Below are 19,943 nucleotides of genomic sequence, written 5' to 3' on the forward strand. Positions count from 1 at the left end.
AATCAGGTGTCCCCAATAAACTGGCTATTGGCTACCGCATAAGTCGAGCCCTTATGGTCATTACAGAGCCTCCCCTTTTTCTGACCACCTGTCATCTGCCCCTGTACCTCCCATCCCCTAAGAGCTCAAGGTAGTCCTTATAACCTGTGACCCAGCTCCCCACAGGTGTGCATCTACCTGGGGCATGACACAGAGGAGGGAACGGGCATCCCATCTCTGCTCATCTCTGACCCTGAAAACCCCTCAAGTTGATTCCAACTTGACAGCACTTTCAGCTACCATCATTGCTCCTCAGTTTCAGTGGCTGATCTTTGGTTCTAGCAGAAGAGAAGAAAATTCTTTCTACCAAAGCTTTTTTGGTAGGAAAAAGCCCAGCAGGAACTCATTTACATATTAGGCCACACCCCCTGACAATACCATTGTTACGCATAGGGCTTTTTGCAGAAAAAGCCCAACAGAGACTCGTTTGCATATTAGGCCACACCCCCTGACACCAAGCCAGCCAGAACTGCATTCCTGTGCGTTCCTGATCAAAAAAAGCCCTGCTTTCTACCTGTACCATGTAGATGGGAACTGGTGGGTCACAAGATGAAATCCAAGTGAAATAATTCCATGCACAGTGGAAATGGCCATGTTACCAAGATGGCGGGGCTAAATCCTTTGTTCTGGAGCAGCATCCAGCCGCCACCCCAGCAACTTGAACTGGTTCAGTCCAGAGAGGCTTCCATCTTTGCCTGCTGTTTCTGGGAATGGAATCTGTATCTGCTTGTGCCAGGAAAGAGTTGTAGGAAATTCAGAGACTTTTTAGGTGAAGCTTTTTGATTACAGGGAATCTGAAGTGAAATTGGATAATCAGAAGGCAATTTAGATCAAAGGGCCGCTAAGAACTGGAGATTTGTGCAGTCTTAAAGGATTATTAAAATTTGTCTTTATGCAAATGAGACAGCACAAAGTTGACAGCAGCTGATAAAACCGCTTTCATAATAACGCTTTACTTGAGGGCTCGATCAAACATGGTGACGGCTGGGACAAGAGGGAAAGCAATGGCTCCACAGCAGCCCCCCCCCCGGAGATCTCAGCAGCCAGGATTGAGGTTCCACTAGACCAGGGGTGTCCAACTCATTTGTTATGAGGACCGGATCTGACATAAATGAGACCTTGTCGGGCCGGTCCCAGTGTTTCCTCTACGCTGAGTTATCGTGAGCTGGCTCTTAGCTTGGGAAAAATGGAACCAAATCAAATTAATTTACGCAGTAGCTCACAACTTCCATGCCAGGAGTTCATAAAGTAGAATTTTTGCTCACAAGACTCCACAGCTTAGAGGGAACTTTGGCCAGGCCATGTGTGTCATCAAATGTAATGTCAAGAAGCAGAGATATAAACTTTATAAAGGACACAGAAAAACACAATAAAGTTTTTTTAAAAAAACTTAAAAAGTAAAGCATACTTAAAACATTAGCACTTGTCAGTCTTAGATGCTTCTTTGTATCTCTCTCATGGGATCCAGGGAACTGGGCAAAGGAAGCTCTGACTCTTTCCTTCCTTCCCCAGGGGACCAGGAGAGGAGAGGAGCATCAGCCAGTAGAAAGAAGAGAGGCTTGGCTTAGTAGCTGCTGTGGGATTGAGAGAGCCTGGCAAAGCAAGTTCTGCCTCCCCCCCCTTCCTCCCCAAGGGAGGAGCCTCATCCAATGGAGAAAATAGAGGTTTTGCTCCGTAGCTCCTGTGTGATTGAGCAAGCTTGGCAAAGCAAGGTGTGATGCAGAAGGAAGCAAGAGAGAGGGAGAAGGAAGCAGATGACAGCCAGTTGCTCGGGGGCCTGATTCAGCCCCTGGGCCTCATGTTCGACACCCCTGCACTAGACCTCACTAGACCTCGGGGGGGGGGGGCTCCTGCTCCCTAGAATATGAGAGGTTTTTCCCTGACTTAAAATCAGAAGATCCACTATATGCTTTCCCTTAAAATCAGGAATGTATTATCCTGTTATCTCCAAGAAAAGCTGGGGGCAGGCCCCCTTTCTAATTGCAGGATCCCTCAATTAATACTGCCTTTCCAGACCCTCCATCCATCCCCCAGCCCAGAGCTCAAGAAGAAGAGAGGCTGCATCCTGCCATTTTGCTTCTTCCTTCTCCTGTCTTTTTGTAACCTCCTGCCTAAGGAAGCGTTTTGGAGAATTTGGGAAGCTGCACATTGGCCTGCCTAGTGGGATGCTCAGATGCTGTGCTGGGCTTTTGGATTTGTCTTTTGGATCAGTATGGCTGACAACTTCTTTTTCTTTGGTAATATCCTCAGGCTGGATGTAAAAGCCAAAAGAGGCGCACGAAGGCTGCCAGCCTCCAGGTGGGTGCAATGTGATACAAAACATGACTCTATATAACAAAAGAAACATCAGTTGTAACACCAAGCAATTTCACTGAATATCCACATATCCAAAAACACACAAATCAGTCTCTTAGAAAAATATCTCATATAAGGAAGATTGAATCCACTTGATTCAAGCCAGAATGCCAAAGGACAAACAAGGGAAAATCCTCTTCTTATGAAGAAGTCTTAACTGGAGAAATCTTTCAATGCTTGCCGTTCCTTCTCAGAGCAGTCCTCAGGTCAAACATTCATATAAATCCATACAAATTTAGTGCCTCATCAGGGATGTCCTACAAGACTTGGAGTCCCATCTAACAAGCTGTCAACACCTTGCTTCTTTTGCTTGGAGCTTTATCAAAGTCGGGACTTAAGAGAGAAAAGTTCCATTCATACAAGGATACTTCTCAGAAGTACATTCTAAACCGAAGGCCTCCAATCATCCTGCTCAGCCCCCCCCCCCCCCCTGCAAAGTCAGCCGGCAACCCAGTCCATGGCCACCGAAAAGAGTGGCATCTCACGGGTGGTGGGTCTGCCCTGAGCTGGAGCTGCCTCCTCCTCCTCCTCTCCTCACTGTCAGAACTTGTAACTATGGCTGATGCTTTACTGCCTTGTAACCAATACTTGCCTTGTAATCTCAGTATTGCTTATGTATGCATTATTACTGAACCAAACTGACTCCATGTTGTAACCTCCTAATAACCCCAAGTGCCTATGTAGCAATTAACCTTGCCCTACTGGTATCCAAAATATTTAGGGCTGTAGACTGAATTATGATGTGTCTCTGTACATTCTCACACTGGTGCCCTTTGAAGCCAAGCCGTGTGGCCTTCAGAGCGAGGAGGCAACCTCCCCGCTGATAGCGGATGGTGGGAAGACAGATGTGCTTGTAACGGTGTGAATTGTGGCTTTGTGATGTGTTTGCTTTAGTGTATAAAACTGCCCTGGTGCTGGCCCTCGCCATCACTGTTATCTCGTCTCTTCCAGTACTTAGTTCTCTCTAATAAAATCCTAGCTTTGTAACCAAGTATGGGATCCGTTTGAAGTTCTTAAGTTCTGACATTATAACAGTGATCCCATTGTCTTGTGGCTTATCTGAACTGGAAACCTGGTCCGATGGCGGCAAAAGTTCCAGACAGCGGAGAGCCCACCACCCCTACAGACGATCCGCCGCTCGACCCGAAGGTGACGGGGGTTAGGCGCAAAATTAAGGTCCCAGCGCCTTTCTCGGTCGACGCGTTCCCCGCCCCGCGACCCTGGAGCCCGCGGAAGTCCACGGCAGCGATCGACGCCGCGGAGCAACGGTACCGAAGCATGTTGGGCGAAGGAAGAACCGGAGACGACGACGAGGACCAAGGAGAAGGCCCGGGGGCGCGAAGTGGGGACGACCCGATCCGGACCCTCCGCAACGACTTGTTCGACTGGGTGCGGGAGATTCACGACGACGTACACAGGTCCCGCGTGTCGATGGCGGAGGACATGCAGCAGAATCTGGGCGCGATCTACGACCAACTTCGAACCCTGCAAACTGCGGTCCTGGGGATCCCGGCTTTAGGAGGAGGGCTGCCGCTGGGGCCGCCGCCTGCAGCTCCACCGGTCCCGCCGGCCCCAGTACCGCCGGTGGCACCCGCCCCGGCTCCGCCGGCCCCGCCGCCACCAGCACCGCCTGCCCCGGCGCCACCGGCGCCACCCGCCCCGATGCTGCCGGCCCCGCCGGGCCCGGTGCCGCCGCCGGCGGTACCCCAGGCCCCGCTCCCAGGGGGACCCCCGGCGATCCCTGGCCCCGCTGCTCCGGGGGGGGGGGCGACGGCAGGGGCAGAGAGCTGAAGATTACATTCAACGGGAATGCAGAGGACGTGGAGTATTTTACGATACAATGCGACACGTTCTTCACCCACTGGGGTGCCGACTACCCGACAGAGGCCAGCCGAGTAAACCACATCGCGTCCCGACTGAGGGGCCCGGCCCGCAAGTGGTACGTGGGGCTCTACACGGGGAGGAAGCCCGAACTGGCAACAGTCGCGGGGTTCCTGCACGCAATGCTTCGCCAGTACGGCGACCCTCTTCGAGAAGAGAAAGCCATCGCTGCCCTCCAACGCATAGAACAGGGCAACCGCACTACTCGCGAGTATGCCACTGAGTTCCTGGGATACTGTGCGGCGGCCCGGGGGTGGAACGAAGTCATGAAGTACACCGCGTTCCGCAATGGCTTGAATCCGAACATCCTCGACCGCTGCTACAGCCAAGGGAGACCCGACACACTGGTCGGATGGATCCAACTGGCCGGGGAAGTGGAGACCAACCTCCAACATGTGGGAATGCGCCGGCAGCAGTTGGGGAAGAAGGGGGCCAAACACACTCCGACTAAAGAGGAAGGGAGGAAGACCCCAACGACCTCAACCCCCTCCGCCGCACGCAAATGCTTCAGATGTGGAGACCCAGATCATCTTGCCGCCAACTGCCCCGTTAAAGCAGGAACCACACCACCCTCGGCGAAACCTGCCGCCTCGGGGTCGAAGAAGAAAAAGGGTAGCCGCTCGAAGGAGCCCAATCGGGGCTCCGTCGCCACTTCCTTGGCGACTGACGAGGATTTTACCACCGACCTGACAGCCGTGGAGGAATCAACCGAAGAGTCAGATGACACCGAGTCGGCGGGAAACGACAGCGACCTGCTTTAATGGGTGCCGCAAAGCAGGTCCAAGAGCAGCCGGCACTCCTCACGGTGAGAGCCTCTGGGGGTTTATTGTTTATGGCCGTTACCCTCCTTAATCCAGACTTAAAACGGTTCATGCACGCCCGAGCGCTAATCGACTCAGGGTGCAACAGAGACCTGATTACCCCCCGCTTGGTAGAGGCCCTAGGGTTAACCACCTCGCCTCTACCACAACCGATGCAATTTCAACAAATGGACGGGGGACCCATGAGGGGGGAGCCATGCACTCTTGAGACCCAGGCGGTCCCGGTAGGAACCGAGGAGCACTGGGGGATTGAGACTTTCGTAATCGCCCCCTCTTGCTCGTTCGATGTGGTGGTGGGCTCGGCTTGGCTCGCCCGCCACCAACCGGACATAAGGTGGGCGGAACAGATCGTCCGGTTCCCTGATTGGAGGTGCGAACACCACCACTGGCGCCCCGAATGGGGACCGCACGCTCCCCCCCAAAACGAACGGGCTTGCCTCACACTCGAGGAAGTCGCTTCGATTCCCAAGGAGTATCGGGACCTAAAGCTAGCTTTTAGCGAAAAGGAAGCAGATGAGTTGCCACCCCACCGCCCCACGGATTGCGCCATTGAATTGATCCCGGGGCAACAACTTCCCAAGGCGAAACTATACTCCATGGGTTGGGCGGAGAAAGCGGAACTCCGAAAGTTTTTGGACAAAAACCTTAAGCGTGGGTTCATACGACCAGCCACAGCCCCCCACGCCGCCCCCGTCCTCTTCCGAAAGAAGAAGGACGGGACGCTTAGACTTTGCACAGATTTTCGTGCGATAAACGGGATTTCAATGTCCAACGCCTACCCGATCCCGTTGATAAAAGACTTATTGAACACTGTAGCGAAAGGGAAGATATTCACCAAACTTGACCTTCGAGACGCGTACTTCCGCGTCCGCATCAAGGAGGGGGACGAGTGGAAAACGGCTTTCAACACTAGGACAATTCGAATACCTAGTCATGCCGTTCGGATTGCAGGGGGCCCCCGGGGTATTCATGAACTTTATCAATGAAGTGCTACGAGACTTCTTCTTTAAGGGGGTGGTGGTGTACCTTGATGACATCATTATCTATTCGCAAGATCTTAAATCTCATGTGCCGCTGGTCCGAAAAGTGTTAAGCACCCTCTGTAAACACAAATTGTACGCCAAGTTGGCGAAATGTGAATTTCACAAAACTGAGCTTGACTATCTGGGCTTCCGGGTGTCGGGGGAGGGACTGTCAATGGACCCCGCAAAGGTCCAAGCAGTACTGGATTGGGAACCCCCCCGGACCCGCAAACAGCTCCAAAGTTTCAGCGGGTTCGCAAATTTTTACCGCGAGTTCATCAAAGGGTTCGCCACAGTCATGCTTCCCCTAACCGAACTCCTAAAAACCAAGGGCAAAAGTGAGGAGGCGAAAAAGCCAGGCGCACGCCTAACGTGGACGCCTGACTGCCAGAAAGCTTTCACCGAACTAAAACGCCTCTTCACCTCAGAACCCGTGCTAGCACATCCTGACGAATTGAAACCCTTTGTGGTCCAATGCGACGCCTCCGACGCCGCGATCGGAGCCATATTAATGCAAAAAGGAGAAAACGGGGTGCTCCGGCCATGTGCCTACATTTCTAGAAAATTTTCGAATGAGCAAAGAAATTGGTCAGTCTGGGACAAGGAAGCTTTTGCAGTCATGTTTGCCCTCAAAACCTGGCGCTCCTGGCTGGAAGGAGCGAGGGTCCCTTTTGAAATTTGGACCGATCACAAGAATCTCGAAGCCCTCACCGGGCGCCGCAAAATGACTGCAAAACAAATCCGGTGGGTGGGCTTCTTTGCAAAATTTGACTTTGTGTTGAAACACATCCCAGGCTCAAAGAATTTTTTGGCAGACGCCCTCTCCCGTATGCCTCAACACGACAGCCTCCGAGAGGAAGTGGTTGACTCACTCATCCCCCCCTCCGCCATATCGGGCGGGGTCACCACCCGCTCAGGAAAACAAACCAGCCCTCCGGACGCAGACCTTCTGCCCCGATTCCTCACGGAATCAAACCGCGAGACTGACCTCCCTCCTAATTTAACTAAGGGCGAAAACGGTCTCTGGTTCCACAATGGCAAAATCTATGTGCCCAGCCCCCTCCGAAGGGAAGTCCTCGAACGCTGCCATTCTAGTCGCTTAGCAGGCCATTTTGGCTATGTCAAAACGCTCAACTTACTCGCCCGGCAATTTTGGTGGCCAAAACTCAAGAAAGATGTCTCCGAATTTGTTCTCGCCTGTCCCACTTGCCTCATGGCAAAACGTAGGGGGGGTAAGCCCCCCGGCCACCTTGTTCCCCTCCCCACGGCCAACCGGCCTTGGTCGGTAGTCTCAATGGACTTTATCGTCGAACTCCCCCCCTCACATGGCAAGACGGTCGTTCTCGTTGTAGTCGATACTTTTTCAAAACAAGCCCATTTCATCCCTTGTAAACAACTCCCCACAGCAAAAAAGCTCGCTCAGCTCTTTTTCACTCACATCGTCCGGCTACACTCATTCCCAGACAAGGTCATTAGTGACCGCGGAACGCAGTTCGTTGCCAACTTCTGGCGGGAGTTCTGCAAACTTGCAGGCATTGAGCAAGGACTCAGCTCTGCCTACCACCCCCAGTCGGATGGACAGACGGAGAGGGTTAATGGCCTTCTTGAACAATATCTCCGCTGTTTTATTAATTTCCAACAATCCAACTGGGTAGACCTCCTCCCCTTTGCTGAATATGGCTATAACAACAGCCTCCACAGCTCTACCAAAACTTCTCCCTTCCAGATCATTAACGGCTACGAGGGCAAGCCGTTCCCCACGCTCGCCCTCCCCGCCAGCCCCTCCGAACCCACGTCTTGCCAGCAATGGTGGGAGGGCCTTCGTGAAGGCTGGAAGGGGATTCAGGAAAACCTGGAGGAAGCGAAAAAGGCATACAAAAAGCAGTTTGACAAGAAACATTCCCCCGAGTGGGAATTGAGGGTGGGGGATACGGTCTTCTTATCTACAAAGAACCTCCCCCTCCCACAACCATGCCGCAAGCTTGCACTGAAGTTCCTGGGGCCCTTTAAAATCAAAAGGGTCATAAATAAAGTAACCGTAGAACTCGACCTGCCCAAGTCTCTAAGTAAGATCCATCCTGTTTTTCATTGCAGCCTCCTTCGGAAAGACCCTGGTGCTACGTCATTCCATCCCAGGGCCCCGCCGCCCCCTCCGACGACAGTGAGGGGTCAGAGTCACCATGAGGTCCAGGAGATTCTGGATTCCAAAGTAAAAAGGGGCCAGTTGTATTACTTGATCAGATGGAAACACTTCCCTCCCAGCTGTGACGAGTGGGTCAAGTCACAAGATGTATCCGCACCGCAACTGCTGAAAAAGTTTCACCTACTGTACCCGCACAAGCCCAAGTTGGCTCCCCGGGGGGGGGGCGCTTAGGGGGGGCAGTATGTCAGAACTTGTAACTATGGCTGATGCTTTACTGCCTTGTAACCAATACTTGCCTTGTAATCTCAGTATTGCTTATGTATGCATTATTACTGAACCAAACTGACTCCATGTTGTAACCTCCTAATAACCCCAAGTGCCTATGTAGCAATTAACCTTGCCCTACTGGTATCCAAAATATTTAGGGCTGTAGACTGAATTATGATGTGTCTCTGTACATTCTCACACTGGTGCCCTTTGAAGCCAAGCCGTGTGGCCTTCAGAGCGAGGAGGCAACCTCCCCGCTGATAGCGGATGGTGGGAAGACAGATGTGCTTGTAACGGTGTGAATTGTGGCTTTGTGATGTGTTTGCTTTAGTGTATAAAACTGCCCTGGTGCTGGCCCTCGCCATCACTGTTATCTCGTCTCTTCCAGTACTTAGTTCTCTCTAATAAAATCCTAGCTTTGTAACCAAGTATGGGATCCGTTTGAAGTTCTTAAGTTCTGACACTCACAGAGCGGCCATTTCCAGGTTGGGAAAGACCTGGAGGTGGAACCAGAGGAGGGCACAGTTTGGGGAGGTGCATAATGCTGTACAGTCCACCTTCCAAAGCGGCCATTTTCTCCAGGAGAACTGAGCTCTGCTGCCTGGAGTTCAGTGCTGATCTCCAGCCTCTGCTGGAGGTTGGCCACCTCATCTCTCTGCCATGCATCACGTATTGCTCCTTTTCACCTCCGCTCCCCCCCACCCCACATGAGTGGTCTGACTCAGGCTCTCTCTAATTCAATCAGCATCCCAGAAAATTTAATCAGGACCTTGGAGCGCAGGGGACACTCTCTCTTGTGCTGAATGTCAGGACGAAGGCCTGAGGCACGGAAGCCTGATCTGGCCACGCAGAAGCGCCTCTTTCTTGCGCAGAGCAGACGGAGGCCTCTCACTCTGGCCGCCTCCTCCTCCACCACCAATTTAATTTCAATTGTGCCTGTCATGTCCCTCACTGTAGCTCTGAGGAGTGCTGCCTGCTTGAATCAGGCAAGGAGATGTGCAAGGCAGATTTCTCCTGCTGGTTTCTTGGTAATGCAGGGGCTGCTTGGCCTCCCTGGAACGAGCCACTGAAGGAGTCGGCTTTCTCAAGGTCTCTGGGACAAACGTCTTAGAGAACTGATTTCAAGCCCTCACAAGAGGAGCCAAGACTCCAACCGAGGTGGCTGGAAACATTTTCCCTTCCACCGCAGGCAAACTCCCACACCTTCTCCGCATCACAAAGGCAATGCTTGGAGCACATTTCTAAAGCAGAGAGGTTAAAAGCACACCATGTGAGAGTCTTTCCCCATTGTGCCAGTGTGCCTTTCAGAACCACGGCAAGGAAAAATTCAAGAGGTGCAGATGTCTCTGGTGTTTTGTCTTCCGGTTGAGTTTGAAATGTTGGTTTAAGTGAAATAGGGTGGCCACTTAGCTTTGGAAAGAAAGAAAGGAAGATCTGGATGAGGATGTGGAGGAGCTACTCATGAAAATTGCAGATGACACAAAGGAAGGAAGGAAGAGAGGGAGGGAGGGAGGGAGGAAGGAAGGAAGGAAGGAAGGAAGGAAGGAAGGAAGGAAGGAAGGAAGGAAGGAAGGAAGGAAGGAAGGAAGGAAGGAAGGAAGGAAGGAAGGAAGGAAGGAAGGAAGGATCCATAGTGTTGCTTTCTGAGACGAGAAAATGATGCTTTAAATACATTGAACAGCAACATACACAAAAGCCCCCAGCAGGCCAAAACCCAACCAATGGGAAAGTCATTCAGGGGAAATTTTCCTACAAAGAAACAGACTGTTCTTTTGCAGCTCTTTGAACTGAAGCAGAACTTCCAAGTTCTCTTTCCACTGGCTGTGGCAAAGTGCAGCCTTGCTGGGGGTTTTTGGGGAGGGGGGGAGATCAAAACAAAAATCCCCGAACCTTCTCCGTTTGACTTGCCCTTCTCCTGGGGGGGGGGGGTGCTGATGATGCTCACTGGCATGAATGGTACTTGGAAAGAGTCCTGCTTTAATCCTTGTTCATTTCCATTGAATACTGACAAATGGATGGATTCCAGTGTATTTAGAATGGACCAACTGTGAGCCACAGGGCCAGCCGCACTGAGACATGTTACAAAGTGCAAGGAGGAGTGGGGCAGAGGAATTCTGCAGTGAAGGCAGTGGAGCTTGGAGTGACGGGTTTCTGAGTTCCAGATATCTGCGTACGTGAGGCTGAGGGAATGACAGGGCATGGGGAAGTGGGCAGAGGGAACAGCAAAAACCACAGGAGGAATTTCATCACAAAGCTCCCCCACCCACCCCAGCAACTGCTATTATTTGTGAATTTATTCCCATGAACCCCCGCTCCACCAGTGGCTTCCTGGGGCAGCTGGCAACAATGTCAAAAGCAACACTAAGCTAAAAGAAAAAAACCCATAAACACCAAATGCAACTAAAAGCGTCAAGAGGAGGAAATAGAGCTAGCCTAAAAGAAAAAGGCAAGAGATCAAAACAGTTAAAAATATTCTGCTCCTCCCCACCAAGTACAAATTTACAGCATTAAAAAAGATAAGAACAACAGGCCGAATTAAATTCCTAGACCCAAAAGTGGGGAGGGTGAATGTCTGGACAAATACAAATTTTCGGGTAGAGGTAGTCTCCCTCTACCTGAGAATTTGAATTATGTGAAGCTGTATGGCTGCCAGAAGTTATTAATCGGGATCTACAATTAGAAGTCTAATGTATGAGTGTGTAAAATTTGATTAGGAGAATTGCCCTGGACTGGAATAAGACTTACCTGAGGAAGGGCTACATCCTTAAAATGCATTAGACATCTGGAAATCATGTTGTATATATATAATTTGGGGCAACTTGTACTTCTGAGGAAGATTGCTTATTGTTTCTTCAAGGACATTGCCAATATATACCTGCTGAGGCTGTTTTAGCCCTTGGACCTTTGCTCTTCACTTGTAATTTGTTTGTTCAATTGTGGAATGTATTAATAATTTTGTATATAATTCTGAATATAGCAGACCATAGAACACAGTTTCCTTTGGGATTTGACTTTAGGCATCTTATCACTGTGTTACCCTTCTGTGACATTCTTACCAGATTTGCTTTACGGAGCTGACATGAGACCATTTTGCACAGGAACCTCCCGCTCCAGAGCCCAGAAACTCCCCCCTGCCTGGATTTTCATGCCTGGGGTGGGAGAAGGCCCTTGATTCTTGCAGGCCTGGCAATGTCCTTCTGCTCCAGGCCCTCTCTGCCCCCACCCGCCCCTACCACTCCCCTGCTGCTCTTCTTGCCCAACTCTCAGCTCTCTCCACTCTGGGAAGCGCAGCAGGGGCTTCCTTGGGCTGCATCAGCACTTCCCACACATCCGACTGACTAAGCCTGAAAGATAATCCGGCCTGGCATGTCAGGTCTCTCAGTCCCAGCAAAAGGCGAGCTGAGTGGTGCCTGGGAGCTGCCGGCTGCTCCTCTGCAGGGGTGGAGGAAGGGGAGTGTCTCTCTTGCACGCAGCAGACTTCTGTTCCAGGCTGCTTTCTTTCGTTGCCTTAGCTCAGTCAAGGGGCTCCAAGCACCATTCTCAGACTGGTATGTGGAAAGGGTTGCCAGCCAGGCCCATAGCTACAGTGGGGCCCAAGGTGGGGCAGGCCCATCCTTTCAATCCCCCCTTCCAGCTGTATGGCCCCTCCGTTGGAAGGCCCCCAATCTGTCCCCTCTGCTCACCACCGTTCTGAACAAGGAGCATCATTGCTGCTGGCCTTTTTGCTTTTTTCCTCTCCCCTCCCCTGATTCAGGGTGCAGAGCAGTGGGGGGGGGGGGGTCAGTGTGGGTCTTATGGGGGCTGTGATTCCCAGCTTTTGCTTTTTAAAAAGTCTCCTTCTAGCATGGTCATGTTGTAAAATGCATATATACATATTTTATCTTTCAGTGCAAAGTATTAAGAGTTTTAACAAAGATGTGTGTGCAATATTTGCTCATGTCTTGCAGTTCTCAAACATTTAACATTTATTCTGGTTGAAACCAGGGTTAGCCTAAAAAGTTGGTAAGTGGGGATGTGGGAGAGAAGAGAATGGCTCTGTTTTTCTGCTGGAATCTGCAGTCTCCAGGCCCCACCTGGAAGATGATGACATCCCTACCCGAACCCTGCCTGCACGTGCCTGGGAATTAAGTTCCATGAGGGACCTCCCAAAGTCCTCATGGTAGCCACACGCCCTTCCCTGTCTGCATCTTCTGTCTATAAGCTGGTCCTAGCAGATCAAAACCCACATGCCCATCCTTGCCTGCCACATTCTTGGGACACTGTGGGAACCAGATCCAAGGAACTGGGATGTAAATAGGGGAAAGGTCACCTGCCTGCTATTTATCCCTCCACTCCAGGGGCTACTGCTGTAATAGTCTCTAAGAGAAATCAGATTACAGTAAGCAGCTTGCTTGCTTGACTCCAGCTTTTGCCTTTCCTCTCCAGACCCTGGTGCTGAGACAGAATCTCAAAAGGCCTGAGCAGTGGTCAGGTTGCCTTATGGACCAATTGAACATTTTGTATCTTTATAGACTAAGAGAGACTTATGGAGGCTTATGGAGAGTTGTTGTGACTGTTATTTGTTGAAAATTTGTGACATTTAGAGAATACATTTTATCTCCTCACTCCTCAGGTTCCATCCCCCAAATCTCCAGATACTTCCCAACTTGGAGGTGGCAATCCTCACATCAGTGACACCCAGCCTGGGCACTGGGGAGTATTGTTCAAAAATCAGAGCATCACATGCAACACTGCCAATGTGATAACACAAATTAACAGTCAGCCAGTGCAGATAGTTCAGCACAGGGTGATATGATCCCCATATCTAACAAGAACCTGGAGGCCACATTTTGGACTAGCCGAAGTTTCTAGACGTTTTTCAAAGACAGGCCCTTGTACATTAGATTAATCTACCTTGGATGTGATTAGAGTATGGCCAGACCACACTTTTTGAGGAAGGGCCATAGTTGGCATTTCACCTGAAGCTGCCAAGGAGGAAAACTGAATGCTGATGACATTGTGTATAGTGATGTTGCCCCACCCTCCACCCTCCAAGAAGGCTCCCTCCCACCCCATCAGCTGAGTAAGTACACCTGGCAACCCTAAACACCTCAGTCTTGTCTGGATTGAGCTTCAGTTTATTGGCCTCATCCATCCCTTGACACATCCACCCAGCTCAGCAGATAAGGAGAAATAGTCAGGCGGGGTATTGGTACTACCCCACTTCAGATCCTCTGATGATCTCCCCCAGCAGTTTCATGCAGATATCCAATGGCACAAGAGGAAAAAAATGAAGATCATCAGTTGGGCCTGAATGATCCAAGCCTTCCTCAGCTCCACTAAAGGTGGCCAACATGATCCAAATCCATTTTGTCAAGAAACCAGAAGCTTCTTGAAACAACTGATTTACTGCTATCAAAGTGCGGAATTTCCTTTCAGGGCATTATATCTGTGAATAAAGTTTGTACCCCACCTGGACCTATCTGGCCATATTTGTTGGTCTTAAAGATGCCACTGAACTCTAACTTTACTCTCTTGTTTCAGACCAACATGGCTACCCACTCCACACCAACATGGCTACCGGCCTGAGAGCCAGTTTGGTGTAGTGGATAAGGGTGCGGACTCTTATCTGGGAGAACCGGGTTTGATTCCCCACTCCTTCACTTGCACCTGCTGGAATGGCTTTGGGTCAGCCACAGCTCTCTTATCTGGGAGAACCGGGTTTGATTCCCCACTCCACCACTTGCAGCTGCTGGAATGGCCTTGGGTTAGCCATAGCTCTCTTATCTGGGAGAACCGGGTTTGATTCCCCACTCCTTCACTTGCACCTGCTGGAATGGCTTTGGGTCAGCCACAGCTCTCTTATCTGGGAGAACCGGGTTTGATTCCCCACTCCTCCACTTGCACCTGCTGGAATGGCCTTGAGTCAGCCATAGCTCTGCCAGAGGTTGTCTTTGAAAGGGCAGCTGCTGTGAAAACCCTCTTGGGCTCACCCACCTCATAGGGTGTCTGTTGTGGGGTGGGGGGAGATTGTAAGCCACTCTGAGTCTCTGATTCAGAGAGAAGGATGGGGTATAAATCTGCAGTCCTAACAAAGAAAAGAGATATATCTGGCCCCAGAGCCTGCAGAAATGTTTGCAGTGTTCTATTTCTTTTTATAATACATACTTTTCCTGGACCAGTGGAATGACCACTCTGCCTCTGCATGTGCTGACAGTCATGCTATCAGCTGCTGCCCACCCCCCACCCCCCCGGGAATTTCATTTATTGATTCAAAGCATTTGTTAGCTGCTTTTTTAGAGGACCTCAAGATGCCTTACAAGGTAAATAATAATAAAATACAATAAAACACATTAAAACCATGACTTAAAAATCAGCAATTTAAAACTGCTGTTAGGCAGAAGAAGTAAGAACTGCTGTATTTCTGGTTATTTAAATATTGAGATTCTTTTGACTTTTGTACAAGAGGACTGGAGAAGCATCTTTGGGAGCTTTCAAAATCCAAACTGGGGCAACTTATGTTTTTAAAATAAAATGCTAGGGAAAGGTTTGAGCCTGCAGGGGAAGTGCTCAGATATCAGATCCCCAAGAGAAAATGGTTGCTTTGGAAGGCAGACACTACAGCAGCATCCTCTGCTGAGGTCTCTCCCCTTCCCAAACTCTGCCGGCCCCCCACGGCTCCTGGAATTTCCCAGCTGGGAGCTGATATTAACCCTAACTGGGAAATTCACTCTTTCTTTGTGGTCTTTCTTTCTTTCTTTGGTGTAGTGGTTAAGTGTGCGGATTCTTATCTGGGAGAACCGGGTTGGATTCCCCACTCCTCCACTTGCACCTTCTGGAATGGCCTTGGGTCAGCCAGAGCTCTGACAACAGTTGTCTTTGAATGGGCAGCTGCTGTGAGAGCCCTCTCAGCCCCACCCACCTCACAGGGTGTCTGTTGTGGGGGAGGAAGGTAAAGAAGATTGTGAGCCGCTTTGAGACTCTTTGGAGGGTGGGATATAAATCCAATATCTTCTTTCTTTCTTTCTTTCTTTCTTTCTTTCTTTCTTTCTTTCTTTCTTTCTTTCTTTCTTTCTTTCTTTCTTTCTTTCTTTCTTTCTTCTTGTGTGCTTCACCCTTCCTTCCAGGTGCTGTTTGTGCCCACAATGCCCTCCCCCAGCCACAGCTCCAGATGTCTGCTTGCTGTGCCACAGGGGGAGAAGAAACACTGGAGAGGGTGCTGGAAGAGCAAAGCGGCACATGGGGGAAGACCACAGCTGGCTCCAGGAAAAGCTGCCACTTCTCTGCCACCAATTGCTTTGCAGTCGAGGAGGAGGAGAGGCACTGGGAGTTCCAAGGCAAATGTGGTCCGCCACTGAGCAAGCATTTCCAGCCTAAATGTCAGCCTAGCCTTTTACAAGTAAAGATGGTAAACAAAGATGGCACGCCTGCCATTTTCATCGTCTTCTGAGTAAGTTCTTGGAGGCTGCATCTTCTAGGAGCCTGAACCCTGGCACTTCTTGAAAGAGCCACCAGACAGCCCTCCCCAGCTGCATGGTGTGAGGAGGGAGGGAGGGGAGCAGCGCAGGACAGGCGCGCCACACTTTGCAGGTAAACAGCTTCCTTTCCGGCCTGCTGTTCTCTAGAAACCTTACAAGGCATTTTAAAAAAATCCATCCAGTCCAGTTCAATTCCCATTGATAATGTCCATGGACAATTAGAGCCAATTAGGGAGAGGCAGAGAGCGACAAGTGTTTGCATTAGGGAAGGGGAGGGGGGCCAAGGGGGAGGGTCAATGCCGCAATCCAATTTCCCAACCACTAAATGTAATTAAATGGTATTACTTACCCAGTTGCCCAGGAGGGCCAGCATATAAATGGGGGAAGCCAACAGCTTTCTGTTCCAAGGATGCAAACCGTAGGCGAGCGGCGGTGGCAACTGAGGCCCTCCTGCTTACCTCTCAGGCTCCGAGAAGCAGCGTCCGTGTATCTCACCATGCTTGCGGTCTTCCTTGTCATCTTGGTTGTCGCCCTGCAAGGCACAGTTCCCCGAGAGAACAACTTCCCGTACAGAGTGCCCCTGGACCCACAAGGTATTGTGGAGCTCTCCTGGAACGTCAGCTACCGCCAGGAAGAGGTGCATTTCCAGATCCTGCTCAAAGAGCTGAAATTTGGCCTCCTCTTTGGCATGTCGGACCGAGGCGACTTTGAGAATGCTGACCTGGCTGTCCTCTGGAGCGATGGATTCCAATCCTATTTTGCGGTAAGTACACTGTCACAGCTTTGACCTGGGGGGTGAACGGGCCTTCAATTTGAAGATGTCCTGGAGGTTGCTTGGTCAGGAGCACCCAGGGAATGTGAGATGTGAAATTATGTAGTATTTGATACATAACATTTGATACTTATCAACCGCAAAGGAAAATTTCTTTTTTTAAGGGCTGGCTATTCTAGGGCCATATTGAATAATTTGATGGGTGTAAGCCACCAGATACTAGAGTCTAGTACACAGACTATAACTTTTAAGCAGAATTGCAGGCCAGACCCTTTTTTGTAGTTGTTTTTTTATGAGGTAAAAATTGACCAAGATGCATGGTATTGTCCAGTTGACTGAAGCTGCACTGAAAATTACTTCTTTAAGAACTGAGGAGGTGGCACTCCTGTTTTGAGCACAGAATTTATTTGGAAGAGTTAGATATATGTAGGTTGTCACCATCCCCAATTTTAAAAATTGCTTTAACTTTCCTCAAAAGGTCGATGGAGCGCCCCATCTTAAGTTTACATTTCTGAGGCAACACTAGCTAAGACTTGGAAGGATATAGAACTTGGGTGGGCAGCTGGAGGCCCCAAATCTGGCTCGCTACTTGTTGTTCCTCCTGCCAGTCACCATCCCAGGGGTGTTTGGAGGGAGGGAAAATCGTGGTCGTGGCATTCGCTGGAGTCAGGACAGGGCAGCCCACTGCTGCCTCCATCTCCACCTCCAAATGGGCCTCATGGAAACCATTCTGAACTTGGATAGGAAGCAAGGCCTTATAGTGAATCCCACTTGAGCCTCCCCCACAGAAGACCTGCTTGCTAAGAGGGACAGCCATATTTGTCTGTGGCAGAGGCCAAGGCACAGCTTGGGGCTTTGTTTAATCCGTGACAAGGAGGACTCAGTTTAGTTTAGTTTAGTTTAGTTTAGTTTAGTTTAGTTTAGTTTATTCGATTTATATCCCGCCTTCCCCGCCGAGGCTTCACAAAGGAGGTGGATTTTGAGGAGTTTATCAAGTAAGGCAAAACTGACTCTGAGCCTGGAACAATTAAAAAAAAAACACACCTCAAATTTGTTCATGAATGTTAGAACCAAAATCCTGGATTTTAGGGCCCACGGTGCACTCAATTTAATATTTATATCCCATTCTCATTGCAGTCTTTAACAGAGGGGGGAAGTTCCTAAAAGGAGACAATGTATGAGAGCTTTTGGCATAGCAAAAGATCCTCCCTACAAATTCCTCTGCTGAGGAGAACACTCACGAAAAAAGAGCAACACATTTTCTGCCAGCCTCAACCTGAACACAGTTTAGGGTTGCCAAGTCCAATTAAAGAAAAATCTGGGAACTTTGGGGGCGGAGCCAGGAGACATTGGGGGTGGAGCCAGGAGACATTGGGGGTGGAGCCAGAAACAAGGATGTGACAAGCATAATTCAACTCCAAGGGAGTTCTGGCCATCACATTTAAAGGGACAGCACACCTTTTTAAATGCCTTTATTCCATAGGAAATAATTAAGGATAGGGGCACCATCTTTTGGGGCTCATAGAATTGGACCTCCTGGTCCAATCGTTTTGAAACTTGGGGGGTATTTTGGGGAGAGGCACTAGATGCTGTACTGAAAATCTGGTGCCTCTACCTCAAAAAATAGCCCCCCCAGAGCCCCCAATACCCATGGATCAATTCCCTATTATTCCCTATGGGAATTGTTCTCCATAGGGAATAATAGAGTGCCCAGTAGACATTTCCCTCCCCCCCACGCTTTCTAAAGGGGGGGAGGGCCTCCAAACCAGGGAATCCCCTGCCCCCTCCCTCTCACACACACACAAATACTTACTAGATCTTCTTCCAGATAACTCTACTTGTTGTGAAAACGAAAGGAAAAAATGGGAGGGGCTGTTCTCCGAAGCCCTTCCTGTTTCCTGCTTCCTGCCCAGCCTTAAAGGGGCACACATTTTACAAACGACTCAGGAGCTCTACAACAATATGAAGCCTACATGTATGTTCTCCCCCCCCCCTCCACACACACACACACACCTGCTTCCCGATTTTTAAAGAGCGGGAGATGAGGCTGCGAACCCAGGAGTCCCCCGCCAGGGCGGGGGGGTTGGGAAGCCTAACACAGTTCCTGCAGCAGATGCTTTTGTGGGCCAGAGAGCCTCCTGCCATGGGGCACAGTGGAGACGGGCTCTGAAACGCTGCCCTCCAATTAATACAAAATGTTGTTCCAGCAACGCTCCAGATATCCCCCTGCAGCTCAGACGTCACCCGGTGGCCACCCTTTATGTGGAAATGATCCAGTGATGTCATCTGTGCATCATCTGCACATAAACTGCATGTCATGAAAATGAAAGGCCAAAATCAGTGACATTAACATTTCGAACCAAAAGGAAATAAAAATGAACATGTCAGAACATCCTTACAACTTCATTTGCACATTCATACATGCATTGATTAATGCTTCATCGCTTGGATGTGCTGAATTAGATAACCGTAATTAGATATGATCACCATCTTCAAGTATTTGAAGGGCTGTCATATAGAAGATGGTGCGGAGTTGTTTTCTGTCCCAGAACATCAGACCAGAATAAATGGGTTGAAATTAGCTGAAAAAAAGTTTTCAGCTAAACAGGCTTCCTTGGGAGGTGGTGGGCTCTCCTGCTTTGGAGATTTTTAAACAGAAGTTAGATGGCCACCTGACAGCAATGCTGAGTCTGCAGGGTTGCCAAGTCCAATTTAAGAAATATCTGGGGACTTTGGGGGTGGAGCCAGGAGACTTTGGGGGTGGAGCCAGGAGACACTGGGGCAGAGCCAAGATCAAGGCTGTGACAAGCATCATGAACTCCAAAGGGAGTTCTGGCCCTCACATTTAAAGGGACCACACACCTTTTCAATGCCTTCCTCCCATAGGAAATAATGAAGGATGGGTCACCTTCTTTTGGGGCTCATAGAATTGGATCCCCTAGTCCAATCTTTTTGAAACTTGGGGGGTATTTTGGGGAGAGGCACTAGATGCTATACTGAACATTTGGTGCCTCTACCTCAAAAAACAGCCCCCCCAGAGCCCCAGATACCCGCGGATGAATTCTCCATTATTTCCTATGGGAATACATCTCCATAGGGAATAATAAAGTTCCCAGCAGACATTCCCCTCCCCTCCCCCCCCGCTTTCTGATGACCCTGAAGTGGGGGGAGGGCCTCCAAACCAGG

At 50.0% G+C, this 19,943-nt stretch overlaps 1 protein-coding gene across 1 annotated transcript in view; it reads left to right on the forward strand.

Annotated features, from left to right (window-relative positions):
* The first annotated feature begins 16,331 nt into the window (after positions 1–16,331).
* DBH (dopamine beta-hydroxylase) overlaps positions 16,332–19,943 on the forward strand; it is a 61,556-nt gene continuing 57,944 nt past the window's right edge. The window contains exon 1 of the mRNA XM_060250903.1: positions 16,332–16,748. Within this exon, the coding sequence (XP_060106886.1) occupies positions 16,395–16,748 (354 nt within the window). The 5' untranslated portion in view covers positions 16,332–16,394. The remainder of the gene's footprint in view (positions 16,749–19,943) is intronic.

The sequence above is a fragment of the Heteronotia binoei genome, chromosome 12 (assembly GCF_032191835.1).
Source record: "Heteronotia binoei isolate CCM8104 ecotype False Entrance Well chromosome 12, APGP_CSIRO_Hbin_v1, whole genome shotgun sequence".
Lineage (NCBI taxonomy): Eukaryota > Metazoa > Chordata > Lepidosauria > Squamata > Gekkonidae > Heteronotia > Heteronotia binoei.